Source organism: Mandrillus leucophaeus, unplaced genomic scaffold (genome assembly GCF_000951045.1).
Source record: "Mandrillus leucophaeus isolate KB7577 unplaced genomic scaffold, Mleu.le_1.0 Scaffold240, whole genome shotgun sequence".
In the NCBI taxonomy this organism is placed as follows: domain Eukaryota; kingdom Metazoa; phylum Chordata; class Mammalia; order Primates; family Cercopithecidae; genus Mandrillus; species Mandrillus leucophaeus.
Genome location: NW_012102477.1, coordinates 817,599 through 832,048, shown reverse-complemented (window position 1 = coordinate 832,048; position 14,450 = coordinate 817,599). Strand labels below are relative to the sequence as shown.

At 55.2% G+C, this 14,450-nt stretch overlaps 1 protein-coding gene across 1 annotated transcript in view; it reads right to left on the bottom strand.

Moving 5' to 3' along the window:
* The window catches only part of SLX4 (SLX4 structure-specific endonuclease subunit), a gene marked incomplete at its 5' end in the record, with an annotated part of 26,478 nt that continues 12,028 nt past the window's right edge, over positions 1–14,450 (bottom strand). The window contains 7 exon segments of the mRNA XM_011982643.1: positions 1–1,507; positions 1,897–2,316; positions 3,577–3,679; positions 7,478–9,774; positions 11,151–11,317; positions 12,908–13,054; positions 14,068–14,160. Of these exon segments, the coding sequence (XP_011838033.1) occupies positions 1,153–1,507; positions 1,897–2,316; positions 3,577–3,679; positions 7,478–9,774; positions 11,151–11,317; positions 12,908–13,054; positions 14,068–14,160 (3,582 nt within the window).

Genomic DNA, 14,450 nt, shown 5'->3' with positions numbered 1-14,450 from the left:
TTTTAATAAAGCCTTTTTGGTTTATTGCACATCATATAAAACTGACTGCACCGTATTTGAAACAGACGAGGACATTCACAGGGATGGAGAGACCGAGGTTTCCTTCTTTCCTGGCCCTCATCTTCCTCCACACTGCTCCTGAGGCTGGAGGCAGCTTTAACCCAAAGAGTGGAACCCGCTAGTGAACATGTTTGTTTTGCGGGCATCAGAGTTGTTCTGGGCCCTTGTGCACTGTCCAGTTGGGAGACTGCTGGTAACAATGACAAGTGTCCGGGTAGCACGGCTGGCCAGGAGAGCTGCACCTGGGCTGTGGCAGTGCAGGGAGTCTGAGGACACCTGGTCTCAGGCTGGTGGTGGCTGGGGTTGGCCTGAATGCTAAGGAGGACGGGCCCAGGCTGCTGGGGCAGGCTGGACCTGATGTCCATCTCAGAACAGACGTGTGGGGCAGCTGTGCCCAGGACTGGTGGGCTCAGAGGGTGGCAAATGTGGCAGAATAGGCCATGCCCTGGCCAGCTGGTGATGACCCACTGCCCCCTGGGACACCTGAGGGCCCTACTGGGTTAAAGGGAGACACACTGGGCTGGGTGTGGTGGCTCATGCCTGTAATCTCAGCACTTTGGGAGGCCACGGCAGGCAGACTGCCTGAGCTCCGGAGTTAGTGACCAGCCTGGGCAACATGGGGAAACCCCATTTCTACTAAAATATAAAAAATTAGCTGGGCGTGGCAGTGTGTGCCTGTAGTCCCAGCTACCTGGGAGGCTGAGGCAGGAGAATCGCTTGAACGCGGGAGGCGGAGGTTGCAGGGAGCTGAGATTGCGCCACTGCACTGCAGCCTGGGTGACAGAGCGAGACTGTCTCAAAAAAAAAACCAAAAAACAAAAAGGGAGACACACTGTGGGCATGGACAGAGGAAGGGGCTGGAGTCTCTAAATCCAGTGGGTGACATGCTCCAAATGCCACCTCGAAAGCAGAGCCCAGAGGAGGAAGCCTCGGACTGGGCTGTGGTCATCATCACAGTGCAGAGCTGATGTGGTCCCCAGGCCCAGAAATGCCTGTGGAGGCCTGACCCACACCGGGTGTCCCAGGTCCTCCCTGCAAATGGTGGGGGTGGGGGCTGCTGATGGCGGGGTGGGGTGGGGTCGGGACGCCCCGTCAGTTCCGCGCCGCCTTCTTCTTGCTCCGAGGCCACCGCCTCCTGCCCTGGAGCTTCTCCCTGCGGGCAGCGGCGGTGGTGAAGGTGATACAATGGGTGTCCAGGAAGTCCAGTAGCCTGCGCGAGGATACACGGAGGCCGTTCTGCTTCAGCTCTGCCTGCAGCTCTCCCAGCTCAAAGGGCTGGTACAGCAGCACCTTCTGGTACAGGGCCGGCTTGGAGCGGATGTAGCATCTCAGCGCCTCGTCCGTGTCCGCCGCCTGCACGGCTGCCTGCGAGGCGCTGACCTCCTCCTCACCCTCCTCCTCTTCACCTGCAGACTCAAATGCCGCTCCAAACTCACAGGAGGAAGAACTGAAAAGGGCCAGACCAGGATGTTTTGCACCTGAGACCAGGTGCCTCTTTAAAGGAAGGAGGGTGTCTACAGGTCCCATGGAGCCTGGCCTGTGGCACAGACGATCCCCAGCAAGGCAGGACGGGCCTGAGAGATCCCTGCAGGCTACCCCAGCGGGATCCTGCCCCAGCCAGAAATGTCCAGCGTGTGAGGCGAGAACCAGGAGGCCTGTGCAGGGCTGGGGTCAGGGAACCAGCCCCCTAAACCCACCTGGTTTTCCCATAGGTCAAACCCAGAAGGTGATGGGGGTTTTTGAAGATTGGCCATTAGGCCTCACTCATGCCAACCCTCACACCCACGGGCCAGAGGATACATGAGGCCACTAACCCCATCGCGTCTATCCTGTTACCTCTGTGAGCTCAAGGAGCTGTCACTGCCGTCCACAGAAGTGGCCACGGATTCCTGGGAGGCTGGGAGCTGGGCATCATCATCAAGGCCTGGAGGTGCCTCCTTGGTGGGCGACCTGCTTGGGGGTGCGGGTGCGATGCTTTCATGATGATTCCTTTGATGTTGGGGGCCCTTGGTCTTAGCAGGTCCCTTGGGCCTATGGGCCCCGGGTCCTGTGGTGGCCTCCTGCTGGGCATGGGCCCCTGCCCTTGAAGGCTTGTAGGTCTGGGAGGCGAGGGTCTGGCAGTGAGGCGCCTGCAGTAGCGGCTGTGAGGACTGGCTCTCATCCTCAGAGTCTGAGTCCACGGTCTGGTGAGTGTACTGGAATATCTCCTTCAGCTTCAGAACCATCTGGCGTTTAGGCAGAGGGCGGACTCCAAACCTGACGGAGGGACAGGTGGGCCTCAGGACCCACCCACACAGCTGGTCCACACTCCACAATGTTCCCCATCTTAGCAAAGAGTGATGCCCAATGCATTCAGCGAATGGCTTGTGTGACAAACCATAGATGCCTGACTTCTGTGAGCATCAGAGGTTAGTGTCTATTCTAGGCGCCAACTAAGCTTACTCTGAATATTCCAAAAGAAACATTGTCAGCCAGGCACAATGGTTCACACTTACAATCCCAGCACTTCAGGCGGCTGAGGCAGAAGGATAGCTTGAGTTCAGGAGTTCAAGGCCAGCCTGGGCAACATAGCAAGAGCCCGTCTCTACAAAAAATACAAAAATTAGCCAGGCATGGTGGTGTCGCCTGGAGTCCCAGCTACGAGGGAGGATGAGGTAGGATCGCTTAAGCCTCGCAGGTTGACGCTACAGTGAGCCAAGATCACATCACTGTACTCCAGCCTAGGCAACAGTGAGATCCTGTCTCCAAAAATAAAAAATAAACAAAAGATATGCTGCTCCCAGTTCTGAGGGATGGTGGCAGCAGAAGCTTCCCCGGGTGCCTGAGTGTAAGAGGAGTGTCATGTGGATGTGAGAGTTAAATGTTCTTTTTTAAAAAACCAGGCCTCCACTGGACATGGTGGCTCACACCTGTAATCCCAGCACTTTGGGAGGCCGAGGCGGGTGGATCACGTGGTCAGGAGTTTGAGACCAGCCTGGCCAACATGGTGAAACCCCATCTCTACTAAACAACAATTAGCCTGGCGTGGTGGCGCATGCCTGTAGTCCCAGCTACTCGGGAGGCTGAGGCAGGAGAATCTCTTGAACCCAGGAGGCAGAGGTTGCAGTGAGCCGGGATTGTGCCACTGCACTCCAGCCTGGTGACAGAGCGACACTCTGTCTTTCAAAAAAAAAAAAAAATCAGGCCTCCTCACTCAGACTGCTCTGGCTAGAGGGCCATGTCTATCCACACGGAACATGGGGACCTGCTGCCCAGGGGTGACATACAGGAGTCTCATGTGTTGCCTCCCTGGGGAATGGTACGCAGAGAGAACTGGGCGGCTCACCCGGCACCCAGCAGTCACGCATGCTCCCTAAGGAGCCGACTGCAGGCCTTTCTTCCCAAGCCCAAGCCAGCTGCATCCACCAGACCCAAAGAGAACACACAGGGGACCCTTCCGCCCCCAGGCGTGTGAAACCTGGTTACTTGTGGGAGGGAGAAGACCACTGTGGGCAACAAGCTTTGAAGACCACCAACCTATCCAGTTCCTTCTTCAGCACCGGCGTCTCCATAATGGAATACTGTGGCATCGGCGTTATGGGCACTTTGGGAGGCAAGTCCTTCTTCCGATGTACACCTTCTGGGTAAAACAAAAGCAGCACACGTTTTAGCACGAGGGACACGGATTGCCCATGTCTGATCCCAGTAGCGTGACCAAGAGGAATACTGCACTTGAAGGTAACCCAAGCACCGTTTTGCTCCATGAAAGCAACAACAGTCACCCCTTCCCTGTCTGGAGCAGGGGCTTCCCGATGACCGCATCGGTGGCACGCACTGAGGACCACACCTTGTATCACACGGATGCCGGCTGAACGTGGCTCCTGGGGCCGCTGAACCCAACAGCCCGGCATGTGACTAAAACTTAGGCATGGAAACTTCAAAATGTCTGCCCTGCAGTGACAACTTGAGGCGACAATGGGCCACACTGATACTCTTCAGACAGGCTTAGACATCAGTTTTGTTTTTAAAAAATAATTCATCAATTAAAAAAACCCAGTTAAAAAATGGGCAAAGGACGTGAACAGACATTTCTCCGGAGAAGATCTACAAATGGCCAATAAGCATGTGAAAAGGTGCCGAACATCGTTAGTCATCAGGGAAATGCAAGTCAAAACCACAATGAGATACCACTGCACGCCCACTAGGATAGCCGTAACAAAAAACACAGAGGGCTCGGACAACATGGCAAAACCCCATCTCTACCAAAAAAAAAAAAAGCTGGGTGTGGTGGCCAAAGCCACCAATGTGGGCAGCTGTTTGTGGTTGTTCCGGCTATCCGGGAGCTGAGGCAGAAGGATCACCTGAGCCAGGAAGGTTGAGGCTGCAGCAAGCTTTGAACACGCCAGTGCACTCGAGCCTGGGCGACAGAGCAAGACCTTGTCTCAAAAAGACAAACAAACAAACAACAACAACAAAAACAGAATAACAAGTGTTGTTGGAGATTTAAAATGGTGCAGTCACTTTGGAAAACAGTCTAGCAGTTCCTCAAAATGTTAAACACAGTTGCCATATGACCCAGCAATTCCACTCCTAAGTATAGAACCAAGAAGAATGAAAACTTATGTCTACACGAAAACTTGCACATGAATATTCCTAAGTGGCATTATTAATAACCACAAAGTAAAAACAACCCATATGTCCACTAACAGATGAATGGATAAGCAAAATGTGGCATACCGTCAGTGGGGTATTAGTCAGACTGTATGCTCAAAGCTGGGGCAACATAGCAAGACTCTGTCTCTACTAAAAAAAAAAAAAAATTAGCCGGGCATGGTGGCAGCTGCCTGTAGTCCCAGCTACTCAGAAGGTTGAGGTGGGAGGGTCACTTGAGCCTGGGAGGTCGAGGCTGCAATGAGCTGTGATTGTGCCACTGCACTTCAGCCTGGGTGACAGAGCAAGACCCCTGACTCAAAAACAGGCCAGGCACAGTGGCTCAGGCTTGTAATCCCAGCACTTTGGGAGACCAAAGTGGGTGGATCACTTGAGGTTAGGAGTTCAAGACCAGCTCGGCCAATATGGTGAAACCCCATCTATAGTAAAAATATGAAAAAATTAGCCGGGCATGGCATGGTGATGGGCGCTTGTAATCCCAAATACTCGGGAGGCTGAGGTGGGAGAATCGCTTGAACCCGGGAGGTGGAGCTTGCAGTGAGCCAAGATCGTGCCACTGCACTCTAGCCTGGGCGACAGAGCGCGACTCCGTCTCAAAATAAATAAATAAAAAGGAATAAAATACTGATCCGTGCCACATGTATGAATCTTGAAAACTGTATGCTAACTGAAAGAAGCCAGACACAAAAGGCCACGCATTAGTAATACACGGCTCTGTTTATATGAAATGTCCAGGATAGGCAAATCCATCGAGACAGAAAGTAGGTTCTTGGTTGCTGGGGCTGGGGAAGGGGAAGGGGAAGGGGAGAGACTGCCCCTGGGTGTGGGATTTTTGAGATGATGAAAATGTTCTGGAATTAGAGAGTGGTGACAATTGTACAACACTGTGAATGTACTAAGAACCACTGAACTGTCCGTTTTAAAAGGGTAGATTTTATGGTATGTGAATTATATCTAAATAAAGCTGTAACTTTAAAAAACAATAGGCTGGGCGAGGTGGCTCATGCCTGTAATCCCAGCACTTTGGAAGGTCGAGGAGGGTAGATCACCTGAGGTCAGGAGCTCAAGACCAGCCTGATCAACATGGCGAAACCTCGTCTCTACTAAAAATACAAAAATTAGCTGGGAGTGGTGGCGGGCCCCTGTAGTCCCAGCTACTTGGGAGGCTGAGGCAGGAGAATCCCTTCAACCTGAGAGGCGGAGGTTGCAGTGAGCCGAGATCGCGCCGCTGCACTCCAGCCTGGTGACACATTAGGAACAGTCAGACTTTGCTTCTCCCTTTTATGACCATGGAGCCCTCTGAGCCCCCGATGAAAGTGGCAGGTTCTGTCTCCTGAGAAAGGCACGATTCTTCCTGTGGCCGCAGCATCATCCTGAAGCCCGCCTCAGATCTGCTCTGCAGCCTCCTGCAGCCGTTCTCACAGCACTGCCTGGGAACTGGTTAGAAATGCAAATTCTTGGTCACCCTCCTGAAGCGAGGCTCTAGGGCAGGCTGGGCCAACGGGTGCTGTAAGAAGCTCTCCAGGTGCTTCTGAAGCCCCTGAGGGCCGAGGGCACTGTCAGTCGCCTCATTCATCTGGATTTGGGAGGAAACAGGCCCCCAGGCCACAGGCCGGTGTTCACTCACAGCCTGGCCTTTCTCCCAGTGGTGCTCAGCCCAGCCCGGCCCTCCTGACCCTCCCTGGAGGTGCCTGGACGGGAGCAGCAGCACTGAGGGGGCCAACACCTGGGGCTCTGACTCTCCCCGGGGACTGAAATGAGCAGGGAGGTGGCATTCCTGCACCTGAGGGGACCAGGAATAATGGACCTCACAGCCTCTCACACTTGTCCCACCTGATTCTTTTTTTAATTGAGGTGAAATTCACATAAAGAAATCGTAAAGGGAATAATTCAGTGGTATTAAGTATTCACAGTGTTGTGCAACCATCACCTCTATCCATTTCCTAAACATTTTCAGCACCCCAAAAGGACACCCTGTACCTCCCAAAAATGGGGAGCAGTCACTCCCCATTCCCCCTCCCTCCAACCCAGGGCACCCACTAACCTGAGTTCTCTCTGGATTTGCCTATTCTAGACATTTCATGTCCATGAATGCAGACCTTACATGACCTTGTGTGTCTGGCTTCTCACCCGGCAGCATGTTTTCCAGGGTCGTCCCCGCGGTAGCGCGTGGCAGTGCCTCCTTCCTCGTTGTGGCCAAACACTATTCCGTTCTCTTGATGGGCGGCGCTGGGCTCCCTGTTCATCTGCTGGCGGGCGTTTGGGTTGCTTTCCCCTTTTGGCGACTGTGAACAGCGCCTCTATGAACGTGCATGTCTGAGCCCCTGTTTTAATTCTCTTGGATACACAGGTAAAAGTGGGATTGCTGGGTCCTACAGCCGTTCCGCAGTTAGTATTCTGAAGAACCACCCTGGTCTGATCTTAAGGCACGCCGATACCTGCTGAATGAGTCGCGGCCTTCGGCGGTGCCGGCTCCGTGTTCTGGAGAAGGGTCCGTAGATGTGGATTTGAAACACGTGCCCAGGTGAGCACTGGATCCAGGTAAGTCTGGGAAACACTGACTTACTGGCTAAGAAGTGCAGCGTGAGAGCCAGCCTGGCTCTCCTCCACCGTGGAGGGGAGTCTGGAAGGCAGCGGAAGTGTCGTGCCTCAGGTCAGCAGACATTCAGCGCTGCCAGCCCCTGGGTCTCATGACCGACCTCCACACCCACTTAGTGTAAAACAGTAACAAAGACAGTCCCCTTCCCCAGCTCTCCTGGCTACTCACTGGGTGTCTCTAACCCTTCCGGCTTCTGAGCTCCACCGACGCTTAGCATCTGCGCTAGAGGAGGGGTCTCTGGAGGCCTCTGCTCTTCCCCGTCCCAATCGTCCCACAGAGCCGAATTCAGAAAGCTCAGCCTGCTGTTCCCCGGGGAACCCGCGCCCACTTGCGATTTCCTCCGGGCAGTGCAGCTTCCTCGGATGGGGGTGGTGTCCAGGGGTCCCGGGGAGCGGCAGTCACAGCTGTCGGCGGCCTCCTTCATCCTGCGGCTGGGGCTGCTGGTGCTCAGGGGGCCGGTCTGCTCCAGGTTCCAGTGATCAATGGGAATTGGCGAGAGGGGCTCCATGTGCCAGCAGCAGTCGTCAACTGGAATTGGAGGGTCACTGTCCAGCGGGGGGCTGCTGTTGGCCTGATGGGAGGCCACCTCCTGCTCATCGTCACTGTCCCCGACTTCCACCACTTCACTCGCTGTGGTCTGGTTCAGGAAGCTTGGCCCAGGTGGCGAGTGTTTCAGGAACCGCCTGCTGAAGTGGGCACAGTCCCCTGAGATGGGACGTGGAGCCAGCGGAGAGGAGTGCGGGTGGCCCCCAGGGTGGGGACGGGAAGGGCTTTTGTGGCCTTGCCTTCTGCCGTCAGAAGTTCCTGGAGAGACGGGAGTGAGGCAGGAGGACGGTGTCTGGGGCGGTGGTGTCTGGGGCCTGATGACGGGAAACTTCTGTGCAGCCTCGTTCCCTTCCCTGTTTCCTACCGAGGCCCTGGGCGTGTGCTGTGTCACCGCCTCCACGGCCAGCCCGCTCCTGAGGCTGCTGATTTGGGTCTGGGAAGAACAGTCGCGGCTTCTGCTGGCCAGCGGGGTGGCGGGCACCAGCCATGAGGTGTCTGTGGTGCTGCCCTCGCCGGGGCTGCTCTCACGGTCGCAGAACAGCCAAGGAGCCCCTCTGCTGCCCAAAGAGCCCCGATTCTCCGGCAGTGCCCCCGCATCCTCCCGCTGCAGCGCAGCTTCCCTTCTTGGTGGGCTGTGGGAACGTTCCTGATCTGCATCGACGTCAATGACGGAAAACAGCTCACAGGACCTAGGGCTAATTTCTAGAGCTTTCCTTTCTTCCAGAGGATCACTAGAAATGGACTTCATTTTGGTTTGTTCTAGCTCTAGCTCCTCATCCGAGTCCAGTAAGAGGATGACCTCGTCGTCTTTGTTCACTTTGGATGGAGATTTCTGAGATGTGGAGCTCAAATGGTCAGGATTTGACTGGGTTAAGTCAATGGACAGAGATTTTTCTGGGGACATCAGGACCCCCTTATTTCTGCACTCCAGCATGGACCGACGCTCTGTGCCTTTCTGGTGGCCTGGCTCTTTAGACAGCGTGAGGATGCTCCTGTCCCTTTTCTGCTTTGATGGCACAGTTGGAGACAGCGAGGTTGGGGAGCCCACCTGGGAAGTTCCGCCACGGGACCGGGGTGTCGACAGGGGCAACCCGCTTGTGCAATGAGGCTGATGAGACCCGGGGGGACTCCCGCCCTGGGGAGGCCCCAGTAGGAAGCGGCACGGGTGTGGTGGAGACACCTGCCAGGGAGCCAGGCGATGAGAAACCTCCAGCCCCCTTTCCCTGACAGTGCCACTTCGTTCCTCAGGCTCACTTGTTACTTGGGACGGCTCTGAGATCTCTCCCTGAGTTGATGAGAAGAGCTGTTCGTAATCACCGGCATCATCCGAGTGCAGAAGGGGGTCTTCTTTTCTCTCTGCGCGGCAGCCCCTGGAAGGGCTGGAGCAACTGGAACGGCCAAGCGCCTCCTGCTCGGGGGCCTCTGCTCCCCATGCCCCTGAGCGCTGGCCCTGGGGTGGTGGGAGAGGGCACTGTCCCACCTTCTCCCAGGTGGTGGTGGCCTCATCTCTTCCTGGCTCCGACGGCTCCATCTCCTCCACCTTGTCCGACGGTTCCTGCACCTGGACACTTGCTAGGAGCTGCCCAGAGACCGGACTGCCACCCTCCAGCCAGTCAGCATCCTCGCCAGCTCCCACTGCTTTTTCTTCCTGGAGCAGCTTTCGCTGAGTAGCTGCGAATTCATAAATTTCTTCCATTTCTGCTTCATTCACGTTTTCTTGATCTTCTTCGTGGTCCTTGGATTTCAACAAAGTCTCCGCTTCCTCCTCTTCATCTGCCCACATTGACCTCAAGAGTTCCTGGAAATTCTCGGCCCTGCTTTCGCAATTCTCGGCTTCCTTCTCCTCCCATGGTTTGCCCCCTGAGTCCGTGGTGACAGGCACCTGTTCGCACAGGTGAACAAGCTCGCTCACACCAAACCTGCAACATGAAACCCCAAGGGTCATCGCCACTCTGCATGGAGATGGGCTCTGGGCACCCCAGTGGGGTGGCAGACCAGAACAGAATCTTCACTAGTAGAAATGACCATGACCCAGGCCCTGCTCCCTTTGAAGATGGAGCCCGCACTCCTTGCCAGAAACACCCAGGCCGCTTCGTTCCAGAAACCAGACACTGACAACACTTAAAGCAGGGCTTGCTAACTACAGCTGCAGACATAAAGGGGTGTGTCGGGCTGAATGTAAGGTAACAGGGATTGGCAGAGTTACAAAACTGGGGAGTCTGCTGCCTCAGAGGCTCTCAAGACATAGCGTCAGGGCCAGGCATGGTAGCTCATGCCTGAAATTCCAGCACTTTGGGAAGCTGAGGATCACTCAAGGCTGGGAGTTTGAGATCAGTCTGGACAACATAGAAAGTCTCCATCTCTATAAAAAAATGTAAAAATTAGCCTAGGAGTTCAAGGCTACAGTGAGCTGTGATCATGCCACTGCACTCCAGCCTGGGCAACCGCAAGAGACTCTGTCTCTAAAACGATAAAAAAGGCCATGCATGGTGGCTCATATCCATAATCCCAGCACTTTGGGAGGCAGAGGCAGGAGGATTGCTTGAGGTCAGGAGTTCAAGAACAGCCTGGGCAACATAGCGACACTCCATCTCTCCAAAAAATAAAACATAAATGAAAAGACATGGCATCAGATACAATCCACAGCAGACCAAGTCCTTGCATCAGCCCAGGCCAATGGGCAAGCCACCCAGCCACCTGCTTAAAGGCTCTGTGGCCTAGCCAGTATATTTCCAACCCCAGAGGCTGAGCAGCGGAGGGAGGATGCAGGCTTGGATCAGCGACCCAGGCCCTGTCCAGAGGCACACTTGTCCCTCTGTGCTGCTGCCTCTCTCCTAAGATGCTGGCTGGGCAAGCCAGGGGAGCTGCGGCATCTAGGATGCAGCCTAAGCATTCTCTCCATGCCCGTTTTATGGGACTCTGGAAAGGACTGCCATTGTTCAGGTCTAGCAGTGGAACGATCACTGAGCAGCAGTGTTTGGGGGGCACTGTGGCCAAGGGCCATTCTCTATCACACCTAGGGGGTTAAAAACCACGGGACTCAACAGAGTCTTCCTGATCCAGTGCTTGGCACCCCTGCAAGTGTCAGTTCTGGCCTGACTTTCACCTAACACGCCCTGTTCTACGGGGTCATCGCTGGTCATGAACTTGGGATTAAAAGGTATATACAGGACTGTTAGTTCTCTCGGCCTCAGCCCCAAAGCCCCGAGCCCTCTGCAGCAGCACAACCCTCCCCAGAGCTGTCAACCTGCCAGTCCTCGTCAGTTAATTTCAAAGGCTGGGGAGCAATCCAGACCTGTGGGCCAGGGAACTCAGCTCAGAGCTCAGGCCAGGAGGAAGGCCAGTGTCCGCGGTGTAGAGGTAGTGCAGGAATGCGCAGGCGGCCTCAGTGCTCACGTCACCCAGCAGGACACGCTGGGTCAGAATCCCGTCCTCTACAGCGGAGAAGCCTTCGTTGTTCACCTGAAGGTGAAATGCAACACAGAGGGTTTACTGACCAGACACTTGTAACTTGGAGCAAAGGAGACGCTCTGGGGTGTCCTGCAAGTCACTAGTCTTTTTATTTTTCTCTTTAGAGACAGTGTCTCCCCGTGCCACCCAGGCTGGAGTGCAGTGGTGTGATCATGGCTTACTGCAGCCTTGAACTCTTAGGCTAATTTTTAATTGTAATTATTATTTTTATTTATTTATTTTGAGTTGGACTCTCTCTCTGTTGCCCAGGCTAGAGTGCAGTGGCGAGCTCTCAGCTCACTGCAACTTCTACCTCCTGGGTTCAAGTGATTCACCTGCATCAGCCTCCCAAGTAGCTGGGATTGCAGGCGCCCAGCCCAGCACCATGCCCAGCTAATTTTTTGTAGTTTCAGTAAGAGACGAGGTTTTGCTATGTCGGCCAGGCTGGTCTCAAACTCCTGACCTCAGGTGATCCACCCTCCTCGGCCTCCCAAAGTGATGAGATTACTGGCGTGAGCCACTGCGCCCAGCACCTAGGCTAATTTTTAAATTTTTTTTGTAGAGATGGGCTCTCACTATGTTGTTCAAGCTGGTCTTGAACTCCTGGCCCCAAGGGATCCTCCCACCTTAGTCTCTCAAAGTACAGGGATTTCAGGCATGAGCTGCCGTGCCCAGTCCCTAGTCTTATAAGCAGCTCCATGCCCCAGGAAAAGCATTAGGCACTGTTTATGCAGATTTTTGGCCAATAATTTTACAGGTGAGGCCTAACACTCCTCTTTTGTCAAATCGTATTGGGACTAGATATTCTAGGACCCAGTTAGAGTCCTCCTGATAGACACAACTGGGCTCCAGAACTTTGACAGAGACTGGGCATAGCTCCCTGAGTTCCTGCCCACACTCAAGTCAAATGCTTTCAGTCAGAAAGCAGAAGGTTCATCAGCAACTCATCCCTGAAGAGATCAATTATGAGCTTTTGTAATTATGCAAATAGAGGAAAGAGAAAACAATTCTGGGAAACAATGGATTTTCTTTTTTGTTTGTTTGTTTTTGACTCTGTTGCCCAGGCTGGAGTGCAGTGGCGTGATCTCAGCTCACTGCAAGCTCCGCCTCCCAGGTTGATGCCATTCTCCTGCCTCAGCCTCCCGAGTAGCTGGGACTACAGATGCCCACCACCACACCCGGCTAATTTTTTTGAATTTTTAGTAGAGACAGATTTCACTGTGTTAGCCAGGATGGTCTTGATCTCCTGACCTTGTGATCCGCATGCCTCGGCCTCCCAAAGGGCTGGGATTACAGGCGTGAGCCACCGCGCCTGGCCAAACAATGGATTTTCATTCAACAGAACAAAACACTGATGTTTCCCAGTTCTAAGGCCACCCCTCACACCCACTCCTAACCTCAAGCGTGGGTCTGTATCTCTTCTCCGTGTGTTAGAGAAAGGGATGGGTGGGAGGGAGGAGGTGAGAACATTGTGGGGCAGGAAGTGAGGAAGATGGGGGTGGTAGAAAGGGCATCTGAGACATGGGGAGGCCTGGTTGGAGAAAGGCAGGATTAGAGAGGGAGAGAGAGGAAAGGAGGGCACACGGCGGCCTGCGTACTTACATACTGGATGAGGAGCGGGCATCGGGCATAAAGCACGAACTTGTGGGCGTAAAGCACCTCCCCGCTGTCTGTCTGGAACTGGACATCACTCAGGTGTGGGTTATTGACCATGGCACCAAAGTCAGCAACCAGCAGCCCAAGGGAGAGCTGAAGCGGGAGGAGAGGAAGAGCCGTCACCTCCCCACCTCTGTTCTTCTGCTGGGGCAGTGGGAATCTCCCCGCATGGAGGTGGCGTTAGGGTGGGCCAGGAGCCAGGACCTGCGTTCTCCTTTCCTCTCCAAAATGGTTCCCATGATGGGCTCAACCTCCGAGTGACCCTAAGGCCCTGAGCAGCACAGAAGAGCAAAGCACTAGCTTGTTCCTCTGGCTCTTGCCAGTGGGTTCCCTGGCGCCCGTGGAGAGGCCAGACATGGGGCTAGATGTGAATTCACAGCGCTGGCAGCTCCTGCACTGTGTGGGCCAGGCTGTGGGATACCTAGGCTTTGAGGAGGTGTGTCCGTCCCCTGTGACGGACAAGCACCCTGAGTCCAAGCAGCTCGGGGACCTGGCCAAGAGGACAGCCGGGTCCAGTATGTGATGATGTCCCTAGGCTGGCCTTGGCATGAAGTGCTTGGTTGACACTGACATGCAAATGGGAGGAGGTCCACTCTAGAGAAAAGCCAGCTCCCACCCTGGGTCCTCCCCACACAGCACACTGACAGGGAGGCCGGGCCAGTCTGCTCAGCTGTGCTCTGGAGCCCAGCCCGGACCTGCACAGAGGGGAGGGATAGCAAGCCCTCAGTGAGCTCGCAGCTACTGAGGAACGAGCAGAGAGTGCCTGGATGGGGCAGCCGCGCTGAGAAACTGTGGTCCCTCTACACTCCTGGGACCCGGGACAGAGCAGGCTCTGGGGCCTCAGCCCCAAGGTGCCCCACGGAGTCACAGACAGAAAAGGCAGAAGCCTTGTGGCAGAGCCCCTAGAGGGGCGCCGGGGCGGCTGTGGGTCCGTGGCTCTGCTCACGGATGTCAGGATGTGGCAGCCTTCTGGAAAGCAGAGACCTTCTTGAGAGGCCCCTGCACTTGCGTTGGGGGCCAGAGGCCAGCGGTGAGCCAACCCCATCACACACGTGGCAAGCGGGAGTGGCCAGGACCACAGAGCGTGGGACAGAGCCAGTCCTTACCGAGGTGCGGCCGCCCCTTTCCGGGTGCTTGTCCTGCGATGGCACCACAAACCCAGTCAGAGGAAGGCCGCCGGGCACCACGTCCAACCCTGAGCAGAGGATTCACAGGTTAAAGGAACGTCACAGCCCAGCCACCTCCACCACCAAGAAGACAGCGTTGACCACGGGCTGAGCCGGCCCCTGCGGTGCCCCTGCGGTGCCTTGAGAGGCGCTTGCTTCCCGAGGACGCCTTCATGCAAAGCAAACCCGCACGCCCTGTTTCACTGTGTTAGCCAGGATGGTCTTGATCTCCTGACCTTGTGATCCGCACCCCACCAGGGAGGTAAGAGAATAGCAAAACAGTTCACCCAGAGGATTCACTCGCTGTGGGCAGACAGTTCTGT